General features: G+C 35.3%; 3 protein-coding genes across 3 annotated transcripts in view; 2 read left to right on the top strand and 1 right to left on the bottom strand.

Annotated features, from left to right (window-relative positions):
* LOC146139299 (uncharacterized) overlaps positions 1-1,810 on the top strand; it is a 28,399-nt gene extending 26,589 nt beyond the window's left edge. Inside the window, exon 7 of the mRNA XM_083392388.1 lies at positions 1,602-1,810. Coding sequence (XP_083248514.1) covers positions 1,602-1,612 — 11 coding nt within the window. The 3' untranslated portion in view covers positions 1,613-1,810. The remainder of the gene's footprint in view (positions 1-1,601) is intronic.
* A 1,842-nt stretch (positions 1,811-3,652) lies between these two features.
* LOC146139300 (interleukin enhancer-binding factor 2 homolog) lies at positions 3,653-11,194 on the top strand. Its single transcript, XM_083391807.1, has 7 exons — positions 3,653-3,839; positions 4,822-4,971; positions 6,059-6,169; positions 6,972-7,204; positions 7,992-8,141; positions 9,487-9,607; positions 10,467-11,194. Exons 1-7 carry the CDS (start codon positions 3,693-3,695, stop codon positions 10,674-10,676), a joined length of 1,122 nt encoding a protein of 373 aa, XP_083247933.1. The 5' UTR covers positions 3,653-3,692; the 3' UTR covers positions 10,677-11,194.
* A 991-nt stretch (positions 11,195-12,185) lies between these two features.
* LOC146139301 (S1 RNA-binding domain-containing protein 1-like) lies at positions 12,186-22,342 on the bottom strand. Its single transcript, XM_083391767.1, has 17 exons — positions 21,965-22,342; positions 21,486-21,629; positions 21,088-21,205; positions 20,116-20,354; positions 19,766-19,949; positions 19,364-19,498; positions 18,774-18,844; positions 18,597-18,694; positions 18,013-18,134; positions 17,327-17,454; positions 16,800-16,974; positions 16,218-16,324; positions 15,674-15,807; positions 14,590-14,821; positions 14,286-14,371; positions 13,312-13,541; positions 12,186-12,541 (listed from the first exon to the last, which is right to left on the bottom strand). Exons 1-17 carry the CDS (start codon positions 22,102-22,104, stop codon positions 12,380-12,382), a joined length of 2,505 nt encoding a protein of 834 aa, XP_083247893.1. The 5' UTR covers positions 22,105-22,342; the 3' UTR covers positions 12,186-12,379.
* Positions 22,343-22,852: the final 510 nt, after the last annotated feature.

A 22,852-nucleotide genomic window follows, 5' to 3' on the forward strand; every position in this document is an offset into this window, starting at 1 on the left:
CATTGCCAGTTCGTGTCACAAATAAGTGTCTTAACTATGTTGTATTTAATATTATTTTTTGTGGGCGTACTTGTTGTTTACCAACAGTTTGTATTACGTCACAATGCCCCAAATTTGGCGCAACGTTTACTACGTTAAAGCAGGGCATTCTAAATCAGTGGTTCTCAACCGCCGGTCCGCGTCAACTTTCCTGCCGGCCCGTCAAATATATTACAAACTTATATCTCAATTACAAAAAGCAAGATGTTGAAGGCGGCTTGTCCACCAAATTTAGAACTTAGCCAGTTCCATAATTTGCAGCATTGTGATGTAACATAGAGTTAACGGTCTACTTTGGACTTCATCTTACGTCACAATGCTGCAAGTGTTGTTCCCAACTATTTAAAATTGGCTACAACTCGTTTAAATCCTAAACTTTAAGGTTGAGAACCACTGTTCTACATTAAAAGTAAGCACTCGTGTTTTTGTGCGACTGAGAAACCAACAAAAACGAAACTGATGGTTAACACTTCTAGGTATCGGCTGAAAATCATCAAAGTATATTTCAAAAAAGATACGCGAATTAGATGTCAGATCACAGCAGGGCTGCTGAGTGGGACTCGGGAGTCGAGTAAGACCAGTTAAAACTACCCGAGTCCGACGTGTGCGGCATGCGCAGTACAAAATTTTGAAACTGATAAGGCAGCAAACTGTAAATTGTTAAGGTGGAATAGCATATGCTTGTGGCATATTTTCCATGACCATAGCGATTGCGGAATATCCACCTTAATTTAGTTACGTAAATTGGTGAAATACAGAGGCTGAGTCGGACTCTGGACGTGATGAAATCTGATATTTCGCCGGAGTCGGACTCGGGTAGTTTTTAACCGACTCCGCAGCCCTGATTGCCAGTGCGAAACCAAACATAGAAAAATGTTTGGCACGCGAGTTGTTAATATTTTGACATTATTAATAAACTGGCACACTGCGTACGAAAGGTTGCCGACCCCTGCGCTAGCGTAGTGTCACTTTGCGCGTATACGTCCAGCCTGACTTTCTTTCTTTTGTTTGGCTTTTTTTCTTTTGTCCCACAATTTAGACTGTGTACGGCATAGTTATAATTATTGTGTTTGTTGAGCTTGGATTGGAAAACTTAAGTTGCCTAAAAATTTAATTGCACAAAAGAAACTTTTCTTCAGAAGCATCGTGCTGATTTTTTCGCGGTCCCAGAAAATTGTCTCGCGGACCCCAGTTTGAGAACCACTGCACTAGACGCGTCTGACGTTAACATATAAAACTTTTTTTAAATGCTCTCAGTCACGGAAGGTTGAAATATTTTACCTTTGACGATTTCGGTTAGGAGCGAGGAAATTTGCTGTTAACGCTGTGTGAACTGGACGACGCTAGCACTAAATGCAAAACGCATCTAATAAAAGTTTTTACTTAATTAGGAAGGTGTGATATTAGTTATCAGGATCAGTTCAAAAATTCTAATATCGGTCAATGTCTAAATGTCTACCTATATGTTTTCAATGTTTAATAGTTAAAATGTGCCTTTTACTTTTCATATTGCATGTAATCTAACTCAAAAGATTTAAAACCCTAATTTGTTCCTTCCTCAGGTGACCGCTGATATTCTGAATATATCTGTTTTCTGAAAAGTCCTCTGATGCTTTTGCTCCACAGCTCTTAAGCCCTGCGTTCTACATTGATGAGCATCTACTTTTTTGATAATATGTCGTGTGATGATATTTTATGTGTCGGATTGTAAACTGCTGCATTCTTTTTTACACATTTGTTTTATCAAGCACTAAAAATAAACAGGACTGTAAAAATACCTTCTTGGGTTGTACTTTGAAAGAATTATCTTTTAAGTGTATATGTAAAATATCATAGTTTGAATATTGATCTCTTTTAAAATGCTAGTCAAGCTGCACAATGGTCGTAAATTTTTTTTTATAATGCTTTATGAGTTCGAGAATTTTCACGTAGTGTAACAGTTCTTCCTAATTGCACTAATTACAGATAATCTGGTTTGAAAAAATCATCTTTGAAAATGGCTAATACCGTCAAAAAAACTCTAATTAATTTTTGCAGCAGTGATTCTCAAAGTGTGTGGCAGCACATCAGTGTACTACTGAACTGTTAATTTCGCAAATACCCTATTTGTATTCCTGCACAAACAATGAGTCGCTTATGGCCACTCTCCATAGAAAATTGAGCTTATAAATACATATAAAGCTTGACCATGTATTATAGGTAAGTTACCCTGTTCTAAATTTGATGTTCTGTAGAAAGTGTGCCACAAATACGCTTCACTGCGTCTCCAGTCAAAACGGTTTTAAAACCACTGCCTTGTGACAACTTTTTTAGTGCATTCTGTTTCGGAAAACTGAAACAGTTGATTCTGTAGCACTTTAATATCGACTGCCACAAATCAATTAATATTTTTGCTTTTTAAAATGACTTTCATATAACTCGCGTTTGCAACAATACCAAGCGACGCATAGCTAAAACATGTAGGGTATAAACTAGGCTTATTTTTCATAGCGACTAAAACCTATTGTTTTGCCACATTTACTACCTCGCTTATTGTATAGGTATTGGTAAAAAAATTGTAACGATATTTTAAAAGTTTTTGTTAAAGCCTTTCTATACAGTTGACTTTTTCTAAATTACAGCAATATTAGTATTTAAACCAATTGAACAATGTTTTTAGTTTAAAATGTGACTGGTGTTTAGGAGGAAAATAGTTCTTACAAAGCAATACTAATATTAGCCCAGTGTGCCCTTTATTCATGAAATAAAATATCGACCGCAGTGGAAATAAAAGAAGCCGCTAAAACCGACAAAGCGTGAAATCTCACATGGAAGACTGGAAGGCCAAAGAAAAAAGAAAGCGTACGAGATTTTCTGATAAATTTATTCTAATATGGAGCATAATGGTTTGGAAGACGTAATAAGAATATCAAAGCCCGTACAGAGGTGGGGGCGCTCGTCTAGAATCCTACCACAACGAACATTATTTGGGTTAGTGTTTGGGTGAGGATGGGTCAAGTAATAGTGTTAAACAATATTACTTGACCTACCCACACCCAAACACTAACCGACACCCTAACCCACGTACTGTGCAATAATTATTTCAACGTTGTGGTAGGATTCTAGACCAGCGCCGAGGTGGGTATTATTTTGAACGTTTCGAATAACTCTTTATTCATTTTCAACATAGAGAGGAGAAGGCACTGATGGTATAAGTGTTAATGCTAAGCAGACGTCAGAAAGAAGGAAACAAGGAGAGATACACTATTTAAACCAGGGTGTGCGGCGATTAGAAGATAGGTCGCCGATAGCAGATAAGGCCATCCACGTGATTCAGTTATTAAAAAGAGTGGTATAGAAGCTTGGTCTGCATTAATTTTTCCCGTCAAAACAGCCCAGCTTAGGGTTTGTTTGGGTAGGTCTATTATTATGAAATAAATATAATTATACTCACTCCTACCCTAGCGCACATAGTGTGCATTGATTTAATACTTGTTTGGACGCTTTGGTAGGAATTTTTGACCACCGCGAAATAATTTGCGATAAAAAATTGTAACATATAATGTAGTGTCCTTTAGGTAATTTATTTTATTTAGAAAAACATATTTATTTTTATCTTTTTTGATTAGATAGTAATAACCTTATTGTAACAAGTAAATATAAAGCATAACACAATGAGGGGTCGAGGACGTGGTCGAGGGGGTAATATGGGCCGGGGGCCGGCGCGGGTCTTTGTTCCGCATATTCCCTTCGACTTTGTGATGTGCGAACAAGCTTTTCCGAGGGTTAAACCAGAACAAGACGAGGACCAAATAACACAGGTAAGTCTATACTTTACAATGAAGAACAACGTGTAAAGCAAACAACAATTCAACTCTGTACAATGATTGATATAATAACCAAGGATAAAAAAAATAAAATAAACCGAATCCGAGTCCAGCAAATCAAACAGACTCCCCGAGTCCGACCCTGCCAAGGACTATAGTTTAAATTAGAGATCGACCGCTATCAATTTTTTAGACTGATACCGATGCCTGTGTTTCACCACTTTGTCAACCAATTCCCGATACCGATTTTTTATATAGCTGGGAAACAGACAAAACTTTAATAAATTGAAAAAATATACCTTTATTATTTTGGAACACTATATACGGATCTGTTCATAAGTTTATTTTATCTATCGTTTTTGCTTGTTTCGCACCTTTTTATCATTCCTTTGTGCGACTAAAGTGTATATAAACGGGTGTAACTGATGTGGCCTTCATATCACTGATGATGGCATGAACAATGAGCATTTGCCGAAACGTTTCAATAATAAAGCATGTTGCTTTTTATGTCTATTTGGGCCGTTATTTTCACCATTATACTTTTATTAAATATTAAACTTTTCTTTTGCATATATTAACTTGGTTTGATGCTAAAACCCAAGTTGTTTGTTGTACAGAAATACAAATTATATCATATTTTTGTTCTAAAATATCGCCCAAAGTATCGGCCTATATTTACCGATACCGATAGATTGATAGAAGCCAAATATCAACCGATATATAGGTCTATCTTTCGTTTAAAATACGTATATATATATATCCAAACTTTAAAAAACTAGCTGAATTCTCTACTGTTGATTGTACATCCCTTTTTAAATAATTTGTCTATTGTAAATCCAAATTTCATTAAAATATTGGTAATAATCCGCCTGGTGTTTTGCTATTAAAAACTAGAGTATAAAATAGTGTTTACCAGACCTTGAATGCATAATAATTACCCAAAGATTAACCAGGTGTTCGTTAAAAAATAAAACAGGCTTTGGTAAAACGAAGCCAGGAATTGACGGCATCGCCGCAAGACCAAACAACAATTCTCAGCCTGGTTACCAAGGTAACAAATGCCCTGGATTCACTTGTCGTGGCCCCTCCCGCTGATTTTGACGTTCAAATTGACGAATATAGACAGGTGAGATATGAACTAGGGATCACAACAATATAATAATATTAGATCAGTACATTTTAGCCATGGTTTGCAATCTAACAGCATTTTTTGGCTCAAAAAGTTACTTTTTTCATGAAAATAACATATTAATATGGAGCACAATGGTTGGAGCTTGTAGTGAGACGTTGTAAGAATATTACTGCTTATACAAAAGTAGGTAGTAATTTAAACTTTTCGAACAACTCTATTCATTTTCAATAGAATGAGAAGGCACTAATTTATTCAAAAGCGTTTAAAATGATACATACTTCTGTGGGCTTTGATGTTCTTATCAAGCATATTAGCAACTTAGGGTAAAAAGTTTTCTTACGCTTAAATTGTTTTTTCTGGGGCCTTAGTAAAATAATCTGGTCATTCCTTTAAAGTTATTTTTGCTGGCCAACGCATAGATTGCAATTAACCTACATTTTAGCATTTGATATCATTTTATTAGAGTTGGTTAAAAAACAACCAGAGTCAGACTCCGGCCGAAAAAATACACCGGAGTCTGACTCTGACCAAATGTAAGATTTTGTCGAGTCCTGCTCTGACTCTACAGCCTGTATTTTACCCATTTACGCAACTAAATTAAGGTGGATTTTCTGCAATCCACTCATATTGGTGTCATAATTGATCCTCCCGCATTACATGGTTTAAAAATATTTCACATTTGCTATTACACTTTTGCAACTTACATTTTGATGCCTTAACAGTTTTTAAATTTAAAACTGCACATTTGAACAACGGAATCGGGACTCTGGTAGTTTTACTGCAGTCTTACTCGAGTCCTGAGTCCGACTCAGCAGCCCCGATACAAATATTTATATATATATATATATTTGTACTCTATATAATTTGTACCTTTTACTGGAACAAAAGTTAAACTTCAAAACCTCCAAACAATATGGGTTCCTACATCATTTTTATCCATTAAGGTGATGTTATTATTTGAGGAATTGAGTTAATGAGGCTAATATTATAAAAACATTTTATGATTTAGTTAGGTGTCTCTTTATTTACTTTATTTAAGCGTTAGAATGATTAAACATTAAAAATTTGCATATGTTCTTAGGTTGGGTCATTCAAGAAAGGTACCATGATGGTGGGTAACAATATCGCCGACGTCGCAATTATTCTAAAGACTCTACCAACGAAGGAATCTGTCCGCAAACTTGCCGAAAAGGTGATAACCGGGGGTCCAGGGCGATTATTTTTTGACCTAAAAATGGGAAATTTTGACCTAATAATTGAAATTTTGAACAATTTTGACTTATTAGAAATCCATTAACTTAAACAACATATTGTTGATAGAAGATATAATACAGTTAAAATGTCGTTCAATGTAATTCAAAACTAGTTTTTTGATAAAATTTTCACTGAATGACAATTTCAAAAAGCTGACTATAGTTTTTTTTTAATTTTGTTAACAATTTATGTGCATTTGTTAATTTTGATTTTGACTTGAAATAATTCTGACAAATTTTAACCTTCCGTGTAAATTTTGACTTTTGTGGACAAGTCAAAAAATAATCCCCCTAGTGATGACCATTTAACCAGAGGTCATGTAAACTAAAGTAACAGGGTTGGGATTTTGCACTCGCCCCTCGCCAATCCACATGCCATTCACTCTGGGCGAGTAGTGATTGACACCCACTCACCCGACTTTTTAATTCAAGGCCAACCCTGAAACAAAAAAAGTCTGGTAATCCTTTGGTAAATACTAAAAAAAATTCTGTTAAGTGCTCTATTTATTTCGTGTTTAAAAGCTGTGTATTTTATTGTTTATACTAGAAAGTTTCGATCAAGAAAACTGACATTTATTTTTACTTTGATCTGTAATGTAAGTTGTGCAAAAGCTCGTCAACATTATAGTACAGCTGTCATCAATACCAACTGATTTTCCACTTATTTTCTTGTGGCAAAAATTTTCAGCAATTTGATTACTTCAACATTTTCAACAAACTAAAAATAATGAATCGCCGCAGGTAATTGAAAACATTGGCAAGGCCGAATCGTCGGAAGAGTTCACTATTGTCAACACCGACGCCGGCTTTGAGTTAAAGTCCGGATGTTCTACGGTCAACGTGCTCATTGCCACCATTCCGCAAAACATGCGAAAGCTCGACCAGACCTTGCATCTTGACCAGCGCGTGTTGCAAGCCACCCTAGCCGCCATTCGTCACGTTAGGTGGTTTGAGGAAAATGCTTTTCACACCAGGTTTGTATTTCTATTTTAGGGGGTAAAAACTGGAATACTTTATTTAGTATTGGAGCATAGTGGTTGGAGGTTGTAGTAAGATGTAATAAGAATATCAAAGCCCATTTTGAACATTTCAAATAACTCTTTATTCATTTTCAACCTAGCAATATGGCAGTGTTTGTGAATTGAATAAAGGGTTATTAAAAACGTTCAAAATAATACTTACTTCTGTATGGGCTTTGATATTCTTATTACGTCTTATGTGGTATTATTTTTTGTTTTTTCAAAAAGTGATGTAAACTTTCGCCCAAGCCAGAATTTTTATCCATATTGGTGCCAATGCATTGAAAATACCTTTGTTGTAACAAGGGAATTTTTATACATTTTATTTTGATACATATCTGTTTAACTATGTACAATAGAAAAATTGAAAACTGTAGGATGTCAAAGCCTTTATCAACATACATATATTTTAATATTCTGTTGCTGCCAGGCATTGTTTTAATTGTAAATTAGTTCTTTGCAGGATTTTTTAAGTACCAACGTTTCAACCACAGGTGAGGTATCTTCTTCAATCATAGAGTCCTTAAAATATACACAAGGCAAACAATAAAGCAAAAACACAACGAATAAAAAAAACACAATACACATATTTTAAATCGTCGTACAGTATAAGACGGTTCTGCAAAAAATCCATGCTCAACAATACAACAAAAAGTTAAAAAAATTTTGCCACGATTTTTCTACCTCAATTTCTAGCATGCACTAATAGTAAATCGCTAAAAAAATTGTCTTTGTTTTCCAGTGTAAAAATGCTTGTGCGTCTGCTGAAAGACTTGTCTCGGAGATTCGAAGGCTTTCAGCCTCTTACTCCCTGGATAATCGACCTTCTGGCACACCACGCCGTCATGAACAACCCAAACAGACAACCACTGCCCATCAATCAAGCTTTCAAGTAAGTTCCTTACGGGCATAGAACAAGCAAAGTGATGCGCACTGCTAAAATAATTAATGGTTGAACCTAAACAGTAGGCGACTTTTTGATAAAGGTTCGTATACTTACGTTGAAACGGCATACTTTATGTAACACTGAAGCAACTGACAAGCAATTTCAATAAAAATATAAAAGCCATAATATTTGATAAAAGCGACATTTCGCAATTTACAGACGTTTCAGCAAAGAGTTATTGCTGAAACGTCTGTAAATTGCGAAATGTCGCTTTTATCAAATATTATGGCTTTTATATTTTTATTGAAATTACTTAAGAAACCCGTGTATTGTGTTCCTAACTGACAAGCAGTTCTGTGGATTCATGTTCCCAGGTTTGCGCGTTGGAACCACGACTGTTGTTTAAATTAGTCCTAGTGTAGACAATTCAGACCAAAATTATTTTGGTTTAAAAAGTCATATCAAAGAAAAGCTGATAAATTTAACTTGACCAGTTGCCATGATGCACTGGGACAGAATAAACTTAGCAGAAGAAAAGCAACAAACGCCAGTCAGTTGCAAAATCTAAAGTTTAGCGCAATCCCCATGCTAGCAATGATGTGACATTTTGGGGATAAATATGATCAAAGTATGCGGAAAGATGTTTTTTTAATTACACTTGGGAACCACTGATTGCAAGAAGTCTTATAAACCATGAACGGTTTTAAGCAACATCCTTTCCATTTGACATAAATATTTTTTGTAAACTTTTTAGAAAGAGTTTGCGAGGACGGATTTATTGTAATGACTCAAGTCATTGACTTGACTTAAGTGCAGTTAAGTCACTGTTTTTAAATGTCTTGACTTGGACTTTAAAAGTCATTTTTGTCAAATAACTTTAAAAAGTGTTTTTCATTAAAATTTATCGTAATTTTGCACATTAAACACTTTTATTGCTGTATATTGCGTTTGTGCTATTTTTTAGTTTAATTGTTTCTTATAATCGGTCGAGTTTACCAATTTTAATAGTTTAATAGTTTACTGTTATGTCAACGACATGACTTGAAATTGACTTTAGCTCATAGTGATTTGGACTTGGACTTGTTATTTTTGCAAAAGACTTGACTTGGATTTAAGTTATTTTTTAAATGCCTTGGAATTTAGTCATTTCAAAATGACTTGTTTACAACACTGCAAATTCATTGTTAATTGTTTCAAACTTTTATTGGCAACTTGGGGTATTTAAGCTTGTCGAAGTTGGCTATCTTAACTGCAAACATAAAACCTATTCAAACTATTTAAGCTCCCTTGCTCACAAAATATGCTTACTTTGGCAAATAATTCAAGGCACTAACAAGCCAATCTTCACTAGACGGTGTCTTCGTCTTCTCTCATCCGGCTTCTTTCTTCCCGGATCAGCTGGGATCGTGGATCCTTGTGAGAGCGGTAACGTTCGAGTCCACACAGTGATGACTTTGGAGGAACAGGATAAGGTAACCACCCCGCTTTCTTGCTCATATTGTGAATGCCTTTTTGATGGGCATGTTTAACTATTTTTTTATAATTCCATGAAGTTTAATAATTTCGCCACGTTAGTTATTATTATACTTTCTAAATTACTTTTTTTTTGCTAAACAATTTTTTTTACGAAAAATGAAATCTATTTTTTAAGTTAGAAAGTTAGGTTCATATTTCGTACTACCTGTGGATTTCTCCACAAATCGATAGTCAGTGCATTTTATTTTGTGTGATGCAGACTAAAAAAATTGACATTACCTTCGAGAAGTTACAGTTTGAGTTGACGTATTCTCTATGTACCGAACGGCAGTTTTTTTAATGTGTTTTGAGGGAACAAAACGGTTTAGTTTTTTCACGTTCTCTTAAAACAAAGCCCACTTCTTGAACCACAGCAACTATGGTTGTTTTGAAATACTGAGATAAAATAGTTGCCGCCTCTTAAAACTGTTTAGCAGTTCTTAAAACAAAAAAAAAACTAAAAAAAATTGGCTACATGGCAAATTTGAAATTTTGTAAAAAGTTATTAAAATATGGTTAACCATTGCCCTGAAAAATGCATTTAGATAAAAAAATGCCGATACGATTTTGAATTGACATAGACTAGTAATTTCAGTCGTGATTTGCGTTCCAACACAGCGATTTCTACCCTGAAGCTAAATTCACAAAAAATAGTAGGAAGGTTAAAATATCAAGTACATCCCAAGTATAAAACTAAAAATATATGGCAGACAGAAATAGTGAAATTAGCCCACAATCTCGCTACGTTTAAATCAAACGAGAGAAAAGTCAAAAACCTTTCTAAACCGTGGAAATCACGTTTGCTCGCACGCGCAGGTTTGCTACACGGCCCAAACGCTGCTTCGGGTTTTGGCCCACGGCGGCTACAAGAGCATACTGGGCTTTGAAGGCGACGCAACTGTGGCCACTGAGATGTCGGTGTGGAACGGCGTCGTGGTCACACCGAGCGATCGAGCATACGAAAAAGCTGAAGCCAAGGAAGATGGGAACGATGAAGAATCCATGGAGGTTTCACAGGACAGTTAAATGACGTTGGGTTCATTGTGTTGATACCAGGACGCCGTTTCTAAGCACCTGAAATTTTTCCATTGATGCCGGATCAATTGCGTTATATGGGCTACTAAAATTTTGGATATTTTTTATTATATTTCTGCCAGAATAGCAAAATATGGTCCAGTGATATGTTGGATATATTTCACTTCATTGATCTCGGAATAGCGTTATATGGTCGGTTAGTATTTTTGAATATATTTCATTTCGTTGATTCCGGAATGGCGTAATATAGGCTGCTAATATTTTGGATATATTTCACTTCATTAATGCCAGAATGGGGTAATATAGGCTGCTGAAATTTGGAAATATATTACACTCTATTCATGCCAGAATGCGGTTATATGGGCTGCTGATATTTTGCATATGCCGTTTTCCAAAACATAGCAATTTTCGGCTACAATCATTTTGCATTGCTGGTAATGCGAAGTCAGTTTTTATAAGTAGCTAACTTTTTGTTTTAACCGTGAATAAAACTACTGGCTGTTGCAACTGCTGTGTATGTCATAGTACTAAGTAAAAATCCAAATATTAAACATGGAAAACAAATAGGTTTAGCAGCTTTTGTGTTTTAGCAGTGGTATGAACAAGCCTAATAAAACCAAGTGATTTTTAACAAATCGCAAGTAAAGTCATTAGCTACAGGGCTGCGGAGTCGAACTCGGATTTGACAGCCGTTTCGTCTCGCTGGAGTCTTGACTCAGGGCTCGAGTAAGACCACGTAAAACTACCAGAGTCCGACGTGCGCATGCGCAGTAACAAATTTTGAAATTTGTAAGGCAGAAAGCTGTAAATTGTAAAGGCGAATTAGCATACGTTGGATATTTTCCAACCATGTATTAAACTCCGTTTAGTGAATTGCTGTATATCCACCTTATTTTAATTACCGGTACGTAATGGGTGAAATACAGGCTGTAGAGCCGCAGTCGGACTCCACTAAATCGCCATTTGGCCGAAGTCGCCTCTTGTTGTGAGATTGGATATAAAGTTCACTAGCATTTACCAATTAAAGACTAGTTTTACAAATTTGTTAGTACGGATCCTTAAAAAATATAGGTTTCGGTAAGCAAGGTAATTGTTACGTAACTAAAAGTGCTACGAAAGACGAAAACAATTTTTTTGATTTACTCTGTGTTTGTAGTTAAATACCTTTTCATTCAAAATTGAAATATTAAAAAAGGTTTTTTTTTGCAATCTGGTTGAAATCAGATTTTTTCCCTGAACTGTGTTTTCTTAACATTCTCTTCATTGTTCTAAGCTAAAAGAATTTTTTTTTCATCAAAAGATTAACTTACGTAACATATGCGTGCGTTAAGAAAAGCTACAGTGAAATCCGTTTTTTAAACATTTGGCTGAATATTAAAACTAAACACTTAAACGAGGACTTCATTGTGTCGCCTTTCGGACTCGACACTTTTCTTTGGCTGTTTAACCTATATTTTTCCTAGATAAATCAAAATAACACTTACCCTACGACTTGTTAAAGAAGAAATACCAGTATTATTTATTAAGCACCTTATAAGGCAGTGGCATGTAGAACTATGGCAAAAGTAGGAAAGCAAGATAAACAAAAAATAAACGAAGAAAGCAATACAGCGATCAAAAAAGGTAAAATAAATTAGGTCTTAGCTTACCACTATAGGAAAATTCAAAATAAATTGGAAGAAGGGAATTGCCGATTACACAAACTTAGTTTTCTGAATGGAATCGGCTTGGACGAGCGACAGAGAGACCTTTGGGTGAACGTGTTTGACCCTGACAGTAATGACGTCATTTGGACCCAGCACCTCTTTGAGTTCGTACCATCTACCTTGCATGTCAGACGTGTGCAACAAGCCGTCCTGCGAAAATCTTGATTAATCTTGTGGCCGGTTAAAATAGATGGGCTGAAGAATACTTCGGTACTTGTCGGCCTAATGCAGGGGTCCTTAAACTTGGGTCCTTCTACCCTTTGAGGGTACGCGTGGACTAGTTTTAGGGAGTATTATTTAAAAATGATATACTTTTCAAATCAATAAAGTCTAACAAAAAACGACGCTTTGTCGCATTCTTTTTACGTGTATTTAGATTTCTATTTTATGTTTGTTGACTTGAAACAAATGGACTTCGGTCTTTTTTTTATTACGCCGTCTCTGAACAATGCCCATGCCCACCCTGGTCAACGTATTTTTAGGTGTCCGCGTTAAAAAAGGTTTAAGAATCCCTGGTCTAAGGACACGCTTTTTTCACAGTATAGGAGTTTCCATACACAAAGTAGGACCACACACGTCTTTTGTGGCCCTTTATGCGGCCTAGGTGTAAAGTGATAATTAGTTCTCCGGTTTAATTCATTCATTGTAGCATGACCTTATAGTTTTTTAAATGTGGTACTTCAAAACAATTAGGCCTTTTAATCGAAAGAGTTTACCAATTTTATCATTTTAGCGTATTATTTTTATATGAATGACTCGACTTATGGTTTTTTTGAGCAACCGATGACTTTGACTTGTACTTTTTTTACATGTGACTTGGGACTAAAAATCGGTTCAAAATGACTTGTTTATAGCACTGCTAAAAAAGGACACTAAAGTATGTGCTTAAGAAGCACTTCAAAACCACTACAACAGCTCACCTTTCCAACTCCGATGTCAACAAAGACCCCGAAATCGGTTACGTTTGTGATTCTGCCCCTGAGTGTGGTTCCGTGACGGAGGTCGTTCACCGAGGTGATTCCCCGCCTATAGAGGGGTTCGTTTGTCTCCTCCCTAATGTCCCTGTAACCCTTCGGTTGGGTCAGACCTTCCACCACCAGTTTAAGGGTCGGTTCGCCGATCGAGAGGTCCCGAGCAAAGTCAGATACACCTGAGAAACACGCGGTGGTGAAAAATGGTCATTATTTTTCTCAAAAATACTATTAAACAACAAGGACTTATGCTGTAAAAGACTAATGCTCCAAAGACCTTAAGACTGTTTAATTGTATTTCTGTGTAAAATAATGACCAAAAATGGTTGTAGGTTGTAGTAAGACGTAGTAAGAATGTCTCAAAGCCCTTACACAAGCAGGTAACAATACATACTTATTACGCCTTAGCCGAGTTGATTCCAACATGTAACACTTTCACAGCCCCGATTCAACATTAAAGCCCACGTCTTACTACAACCTCCAACCATTATGCTCCGAAGTTTATTGTCAGCCACATGGAAAAAACTGAATGGGCTTTGATATTCTTACTAGTCTTCATGTCGTTGTCATGTTTAAGCATACTAAAACGGATTTTTTTGCCAAACTTTTTTCCAAAATTGTTCACAAATCAAAGGCATTCTGCATAGTAAAACTTACTCACAATTCTATTTAGCAACCAGCCCATTACATGATTTTACTTGCAAACACTTTTATGAGGATTTTAAGTAATCCCAGTCTGATACGCATTCCTACAGTGGAACTATAATAAAACACAACCCATTTAAAGCAGTATATGGATTGTAACTCTATGGAAAACCTAATAATTGGTAAATGATTCAAGCATTTACATCACTACTGGTCTAAGCGTATTTGAAAAGCAAGGCTGAACGGCTAAAATACAAATTTTGGTAAAAGGTCCCTACTTTTTCGCGAAATTGCTCTCTTCAATTTTGAGATGAATCCATCCGTGCCTATCTTCGTCATATCACAGTCTACCATGTTGAGAAATCTAAAAGCAAAAAAGGTGTTAGCATCGTGAAACAGCAATTTCTGTTTCCAACGTAGGCCTGCAATAATATATTTGTACAAAAGTTTAAACATTAATAAAAAATGTAATTAATTACAATTACCAGAGGAGATGTTTTGGGTTAATACTATGCCTGGTGGCAACAATTTATATATCAAGTCCAAACATGTTTCAACAGTTAAAAAAAGACCCAAGCGTACTTCATTGTAATGTCGTAGGACTCTGGATGTATCCAAGTTTGATCGAGAGGATTCGGTTCGAGTGAGAGTTCCGCCTTTACTTTCTTGGTTGGAACAGCTTTGGCGCTTTTCGCCTTTCTTTTTCCGAGGCTCGAACTTGCTTCGATTTCTTCTTTGATAAATTCCTGTTTTACTAAAGGCTCTTGCTTAACGGAAGCTTTGTAGGGGCCGCTGTGGCGTATTCGCATAAAACCTTTAAAAGAACTTCGTATTGGCATAAAATATCACTTAAAACAACAAAAATGTTTATGAAAACTTTTTTTGTTTGACTGAACGATGAAGCTATAGTTTAGTTGCATTTAAAAAGTTTAGGATGGTAAAAATAAATGTGTACGTTAGGGCTACTTAACTGGTTTAAGCAAGAGTCTAAATACAAGGAGTTAAACAATAGCTTAGATCCAGTCAAAATATTGCTAATGCAATGTCTTGATACAAGTCATTATTCTCTTGCCCAGTCAGTCTATGGAATGTTTTATTACATTTTCCTATATATATTTTAAATTTCTGGAAAAAATGCGTGTTTGCTTTTTTTGCTGCACACATTCCAACATGTAAGACGTCCGATACTGACCGCGGTCCGCTAAATTAGTTTATAGCTAACTGTTTTTCTGGCGTATTTCAGACATTGTGACACATTATTGTACGCACCAGTATAAAATAGTTCAATATTTTTACATTTAATCGATATTTATTTTACGAATTGCAAAAACAGTTAGTAGACGTTGTAATTAGAAGAGTCGTCGATTTTAATCGCCTAAGGGCTCTCGGTTATTATATAAACTGTAAAGCAATAGTTGCAAATCGACGACTTGAGCGTATATGAAAAATTTATTTGATTTATTAGGCACTTTTTAAACTGAACCTGCGCATTGCCCAAAGGTTTTTTCTCGTTTATACAACTTTATATGAAGGAATCAACAATCCAGATCAAGCAACTAATTCATTTAATACACATATTGAAGTTGTGCTACTTCACCGGTGCTAGATCACAGCAAAAACACACAAAAAACTTTTTTTTTATTGTTGAAAACTTAGTTAACTGAACCTGCGCATTGCTTGAAGGTTTTTTCTCCCAGCCCCTTGACCTTAAGAAGCTGTTGACGGTTGATGAAGGCGCCGTTGCTTCTCCTCCATTCCAATATGTTCTTAACCTGGTTTGCTTTAAGGCCAGCAACATGCCTAAAGTTACAATTAGTAGTTGTAGAATAAAATACTGATAAAAGAAGCGGGATTAGTTATTTTACAATAGACATGTTCGATAATATCGGATCGGAGCCGATACCCGATGCCAAGTGGTAGTATCGGTACTCGTCCGATGCTAGTGTTGACAATTCACTTTTATGTACCCTAACAGTATACTAGCAAACTTGAATACCATAACTGTTTATTTGCTATTTGCGAAAAAATAAGCTAATAAAATTGAAAACGCTTGCATCGATCCAACGTAGATACCGGACGGATATCACTTGGGACCAGGTGTCGGCTCTGTTTGAATCTTTTTAAAAATCCATAATTGAAACAATATAGCAAATCTGTTTTGCATATTAAAAAAAATATGTTAAAAACAATTTCAACAATGGTAAGCTTACTGCAGAAGTGAAGCGGTGGCCACGTTTAAATCCACCCCGACGAACGTCACACAATCCTCAACGACATTGCTCAACGCAGCTTTCATCAAACTTTGCGGAATGTCGTGCTATAAATAGGTTTTCGTGCATTAAAAAAGAATATAATTAATTATGATTCTAATCTACCTTATTATTATCTATTGTATTTTCCGAATCTTTTTTCCTGTAACCTCTATCAAAATTTGCTTCTGGAAATTTAATGGGTTCCTTCGAAAAGGCTACTATTATCCAAAGTCAGAAAATGTAAGTCGGTGGTGACTCATTGAGGTTTGAACTCGCGACCCTGGCCCTTCCCGGACAGTCGTTTTACCAACTGAGCTAAACAGGCGCAACGAGGAGAAAGTAAGAAACGACCATAGCGCCGATGCCTGTCATCAGTTTGGTATATACAACTTTATGTAAAGGAATCAACAGTCAAGATCAAGCAACTATGCAATACACAAAGTTGTGCTACTTCAGCAGGGCTAGATCACATTTAACATATACCTGTGTATTCCGCGACTCCATTAAACATAAAAAATAGTTGATTTTACTGTTGATTACCTGGTACATCCCAACCCCTATGTGCTTTGGGTCGATTTTAACAAGTTCAACAAGCGGGTCTTGAAGTCGGCGAGCGATTGAAACAGCGCTCCGTAGGTTGGGTTCTAAGCCGGGAAGTTCCCGCTTTGCTTCATCTGTTACGCTGTATATCGAAGCACCTTGCTCATTCACTACACTGTCAATTAAAAAAACTATAGTAAGTTGTTTTAATTAATACCTTAAAAAAATAATTCAAAACATAAAGGGTAATCCAGTTGATTGAATACCTTAAAATAAAAATACAAACAATAAAATTTAAACAGGTGTTCTTTCATCACTCATTACAAAAAAGCTTTCAATTAAGATATAAAAGTAAAAATCAAACAAGATTGTCTAAAAATAATTCTTGAATTATAATAAGATAATTTAATTCAATATAAGTTAATTTTACAGTTGTTTTCTTTGAAGTCTAATGGTTATTTTTTTAATACAAGGGTTATTTTAAAATTCCTTAACACCAAGATGGCTAAAAAATGTGGTATCATTACCAGTAGAGTAGGTCGGCATTTCTTGTATTGTAGATAAATCTAGCGATACATTGTTCAGTTTCACGACAGGCCGTGCCGTTCCCGATTGCAATAACCTGGAACTTGTGAGTTTTGTACATCTTCATTAACTGGAAAATAAATGGGTCACTTATTCGGCAGGGAAACAATATATAATTTATTTACAAATGTAGCAAAACACTAAATACACAGTATCAGGGCTATGGAACCTGTTGAAAATAACCAAAAAAATGAACCAGAGCCGGACTCCAGGTAAATTTTCCGATTTTGTTGAGGCCCAAGTCTGGCTCCGACTCCACAGTCTGTACTAAAACAAGTTGGATGTTCAGCAATCCACCAGTAGTGGTGTTATATAATTATCTTCCCACAACATATTGTTGGAAAATATTTTACCTTATGCTTTTCCACCTATACAACTAACAATTTGTAGACTTATAAGTTTCAAAATTTGGTTCTGCGCATGCGCACGTCGGTAGTCTTACTCGAGCCCAGAGTCCGACTCCAGCAAAAAAAACACGTCGTTCATTTCTGAGCCTGACTCAAACAAAAAAACGCCTCTGTTAAATCCCAAGGCTAACTCCATAGCCCTGCACAGTGTATTTAAAAAATATAACAAACCAATGATTTTTCGCGGGTCAAAATGCATGTGTGAAAAACACGGCTTTTACCTGAGACATCATAGAATCAGGGTAATTTAAATTGACAACAGCCGTGTCAAGAACAACATCTCCGTTAGCTGACACAACGGCACATTTGCATCCGTGCCGAAATCCGGGGTCCACTCCGAGCACTTTAAACAAAATTACCAGAAATTAAAAGCATCATTGTCTTACAAAAAAAATAAGTTCCTTATAGCAGGGGATGCCCTAAACTTACATTTTTGAAATTTAATTGTGCTTTGATGTCCGTTGCTTTGAACAAAACGTATTCTAATCTAATCCAATGACATCATTTCTATGCTCAAACAATATTATGGGATTGAAACAGTCAAACCTTCTATTCCACCTTATAAAACTTAGTTATATATCCTAATAAAAAAAATTGGTTATATAATTTTTGCACCTAAAACAATTTACTTGGTGTTTGTGTTGTTTCTCATTCGGATGACTTTTTAGTGGTTTAATGTTTATATATGACAAGGACTCGACTTAGAGATGACTTGCTAATTATGACTTGACTGGGATTCCAGATACAAAAATGTTAAACCAAGTAAAACACACAAGAACCGTGTTTGATAGAAAACACCGCTCACCGACTTTTCCTCTAACAGGCGCTGTCAGCAAAAGTTTTCCGAGGTTTCTTGAAAAGACTTGGACAGAATCGAGGTGGGCTTTGCGTGTCAATTCAGACCTGCACTTTAGAAAAATTAAAACCAACAAACAATAACTTGAAACTGTTAAAACTGTTAAAATGGATATATGTCGCTTACCTTATAGTTCTGCAAACCAACGGCTTTATAAATCTTGTGTGAGCATAGTTTATGCATTCTGTTATCAGTTTCTGTGCAACAAAAATACATCAACGTAAAACATTGACGTATGTTTTTTTCATCATTTTTATAGCATTATAGACATGGCTGCGGAATCAGAATAAGTGTGACTCGGGACTGGAATAAGACTACCCAAGTCCCGAGTCCGAAGTGCATTAGCGCAGTACCAAATTTCCGAAATGAGCTTCAAACTGTATATTATTAAGGTGAAATGGCATATGGTGGAACTTTTTCCAAACACGTATTGTGGGTTGATCACTTTTATGACACCCCTATGAGTGGATTGCTGTATATCCATTCTATTATAATTACGAAAATGGGTGTAATACAGGCTGTAGAGTTGAAGCTAATTGCATATTTGGCCAGAGTCAGACACTGGTTATTTTTAACCGATTTTGCAGGCATGATTATAGACATTCAACCAGTGATAATCCCAGGAAAACCACGATTATTAGATTACATCCTCCAGTAACCACAACAGGTTCTGGCATACATTTAAATGGAATAAAATGTTTTCTTTTAATATGTACCTCCACATCTTCTTGGAATCCATGTTTGATCCAATGCCGCTTGCACCAAGAAATAAACTGTTGTTCAGTTCGATCTGGGCACACAACTTTCACAGTGAGCTCCTTCTGTGCTTCACCACGATTCATGGCCAAAACCTAAATGTCATTTTCTTAGAAGGTCTGGATTTCACAGTTTTTAAACATAAGCATTTGAAAATTATTCTAGGCAGTCTTAGGTTTGATGGGTAAACTCAGTTGTAAATGCCAACATTTTATGTACATTAGTTTATATTAAAAATAACTTTTATTACAAATACTAAACTTAAAATATTCGATAAAATTGGAATTTGCTGTTAACAAACGTTTCACCAACATCTCATTTCTTTATCAGTGTTTAAAATACTAAACATCATGTTGTCAAACCTGATAAGATTGGAGCGAAGTAACCCTGCACTTGAAATTGAAGTAGATAACATATTTGCTTTGCACAGGGTTATTGTTGTTGTTAGCGACTGTTTTTGACTGTTTATTTTCTTGCGTTTCCTCTGATTTTTTCTTTACAGGAATATGCTGAGTTGATTCCAGGAACATGACTTGTTTGTCAAATCTAACAATTTTTCAATATTTTAGAGTTTTTCTTTTTTGTATCAATTTTATTATTAAACCTCTTTATCATAATAACAAACAAAAAAAGTGGAAAAAATTGGTTTCAATTCTAAATTTCGATGTTTAACAGATTAAATGAAGCATATTAAATCAAGTTTAACCCTTACATTTTTTTCATTTCATCCAGGGTATTTGGATCTTTCGCAATTAATTCTGAAAGTAAATATTTCATTCCATTGTGAACTTCGCTGGAGGTTGTTCTACCTTTAACAGACTTGTCCACCCAATTGTCCAGATTAATTTGCTTGTAGGGAGATCGCATGACATGATCAACAGCTTTGTCAAGTCCAATGGCCCGAGCTCTGTCTGCTAGTGAGTGCTTTTTATCTCCTTTGTACGGAGCAAACTGAAATAAATACATTTTTTATTAAAATTTGATTATATACCTTTAACATGTTGCACTGAATATGTGAATAATAGAAATCACCTTGACCCTTGCAAGATAAATGTCGACCTTAATTCCTGATCAGTAACAGCAAAATAATCTAGCAAAGCTAGCAATTCAGGTCAGACACATTAACCAGATCTTAAAAAGATATATATATATTCTCGACCCGTTCTTATTGCTTCTGTACAGGGGTTGTACAACTTGGATGCCATTACTATTTAACAGCTTTTATATTTTAGTTATTTTACTTTGTTTTATTTAAACTTTAATGTTTTCTGACTCATTCTTATACTGTTGCGTTTGTTTTTATTCAGATATACTGACGATGCCTTAGTTGGCGAAATATATATATATCTTTTTAAGATCTGGTTAATGTGTCTGACCTGAATTGCTAGCTTTGCTAGATTATTTTGCTGTTACCTTTAACATAACATCAAAACTTTTTCCCACAAGCTTAGGGAATAATTAGGCCTACTGATTTTGATAAGCCTTTCGGAGGCAGCATTGTGTTTAAGGCATTTTAAGACAACAGCTTTTAGTTGAAAATTCAGGTGGTGATGTAATACGGTTCTATATAAAATTACCAACCAGAATGTGACATGATTGAGACTACAAGCTAGGCTTCATATTGTTTTAGCAAGAAAAACAAAAATAATCAATGCTTTGAAAAAATGTTTCACAATTAAAATACCAAATGGTTTAGCTCCTCTTTGGTGTGTGCCCTGGACAAAGCATGCTCAATTTTTTCGTCAAGTTTTCCTTGTTTCTCTACATTCTTTATCATTGTAGCTGCTTTCTTCTGAACATCTCTAAAACATAGAGAGTATGTAAGACTAAGAAGTGTGAACTGGAAAGCTTAAATTATTTGCATAACATATTTAAATGAAAAGTGTTTTATTTAACTAAATGTAAAATTATGCCCAGAAAAGGCAAGTTTGTAGTATTTTTAATTGCATTAATTTCCTTAGAACCCAGACAAGCAATAATGTTTAACTAATTACACATTGTCTATTAACATCAATTTTGTTGGTTTATATATTTGTCCAATAAAAGTGAAGCATAAACTTATAGAACTTTCCTAAGATTAACCTTAATTCAAGCAATGCATCAACAAATTCTCTAAGCTTATCTGCCTCCATTCCGTTTGTAACTTCCTTGCGATATCGCGCAATAAACGGAACTGTGCAATCCTCTTTTTCAATCATATCCACGAGTCTGTCCGCTGCATTGTATCTTTAAAACACACAAACTTTTAATCGAGCAACTATTGGGTAAACAGTACAATGTTGCAAATACTAACACAGGTATTTTATTTAATACACAAGAAAGGGGGAGACATGCTTTTGGTGAATCAAAGAATCGTAAGTGTTTTGTTTTACAGGAAAGAACGAAACAGAACATATGATATTTTTTTTATATATTTCAACGCATCTTTACAAATTAAAAATCATTTATTACACACTAAAAAAAACACTGATTAGAAACCTATTAGATTTAATATGTTCTAATTTTTTTTAGCCAAATTGGTAGAAAAACATAGAAGCAGCAAGGCTCATTAAAGCACTTACGATAAATGAAATTCTTGCATTAATACTTCCACCACACTCCAGCCTTCTGGCTTGACTCGAACTTTCTTTGTAGCCATGGTGTAATAACGATGTAAACTATTGTATAGTATCCTGTTAAGCAAAAATAGATGCATGGCCATGATTTCAAATTTGTGCAAACATTCTGTTCAGTGTTCATGGCTTGATTTGTCAAAAACAATTTGAACAATTCAAAAAAAGTGTCAAAAAATTGTTTTTTAAATACACAAGGAAAAGTCTCAAACATAAAAATGTAATAAAAAGGACAGTCAAAAGACAATACTTGAAAAAATAAAACAAAAAACAGTAGTAAAAATAAAACCATAAAATGATATTTAAATGATTTTGGATCATCACACAACTTATGTTTTCTCTTCGTTTTCAGAATCACTCTCGCTACCGCTATCATCGCTAGAACTGTCCGAACCAATTTCTTCCAGTAATTTTTGTAGCGCAGTTTGTTTAAGGTTTTCGACAAAGGCGATGTCCATTTCGACAACTTTCGAACATCCTTCAACATTTTCGATGTCCAAGTTTGCGAGGTCTTGGGAGTCTTTTGAAAGATTGCTATTTGCGGATTCAATTTTCGGAAGAAACATTTTCACCCGGTCCATAAGTGTCTTATGCTGACTTCTCATTTCTTCAGTGCTTGTGGTCTTTAAACTGGATTGCTTTTGAGCAATTACAGAAGGGCTGGTGTTTACAATGTTTAAAGTCTGTTCAATCGACTTTGTCTTAAGATTGTGGTCAAGTAAATCGGTTGAATGTTTTACTTCCATTGCTGTTTAATTAGGCTGTTACTCTATAAGTATATAACAGAATAAAGTTGTTAAACACATAGTTTTTCATGTAAACGAATTATACTGTGGG

Source organism: Ascidiella aspersa, chromosome 6 (genome assembly GCF_963924565.1).
Source record: "Ascidiella aspersa chromosome 6, kaAscAspe10.2, whole genome shotgun sequence".
NCBI classification, from domain to species: Eukaryota; Metazoa; Chordata; class Ascidiacea; order Phlebobranchia; family Ascidiidae; genus Ascidiella; species Ascidiella aspersa.

Bases quoted from the DNA above. Each gene is read 5' to 3' on its own strand.
- LOC146139300 (XM_083391807.1), top strand. From the start codon at position 3,693: ATGAGGGGTCGAGGACGTGGTCGAGGGGGTAATATGGGCCGGGGGCCG. The intron at 7,205-7,991 runs GTTTGTATTTCT...TTTGTTTTCCAG, and splicing joins GAAAATGCTTTTCACACCAG to TGTAAAAATGCTTGTGCGTC. The intron at 8,142-9,486 runs GTAAGTTCCTTA...AATCTTCACTAG, and splicing joins CCCATCAATCAAGCTTTCAA to ACGGTGTCTTCGTCTTCTCT.
- LOC146139301 (XM_083391767.1), bottom strand. From the start codon at position 22,104: ATGGCCATGCATCTATTTTTGCTTAACAGGATACTATACAATAGTTTA. The intron at 20,355-21,087 runs GTATTTTAATTG...TATTTATTTCAG, and splicing joins AAGAGGAGCTAAACCATTTG to TTTGCTCCGTACAAAGGAGA. The intron at 19,499-19,765 runs GTTTGACAACAT...AATGACATTTAG, and splicing joins CTTCGCTCCAATCTTATCAG to GTTTTGGCCATGAATCGTGG.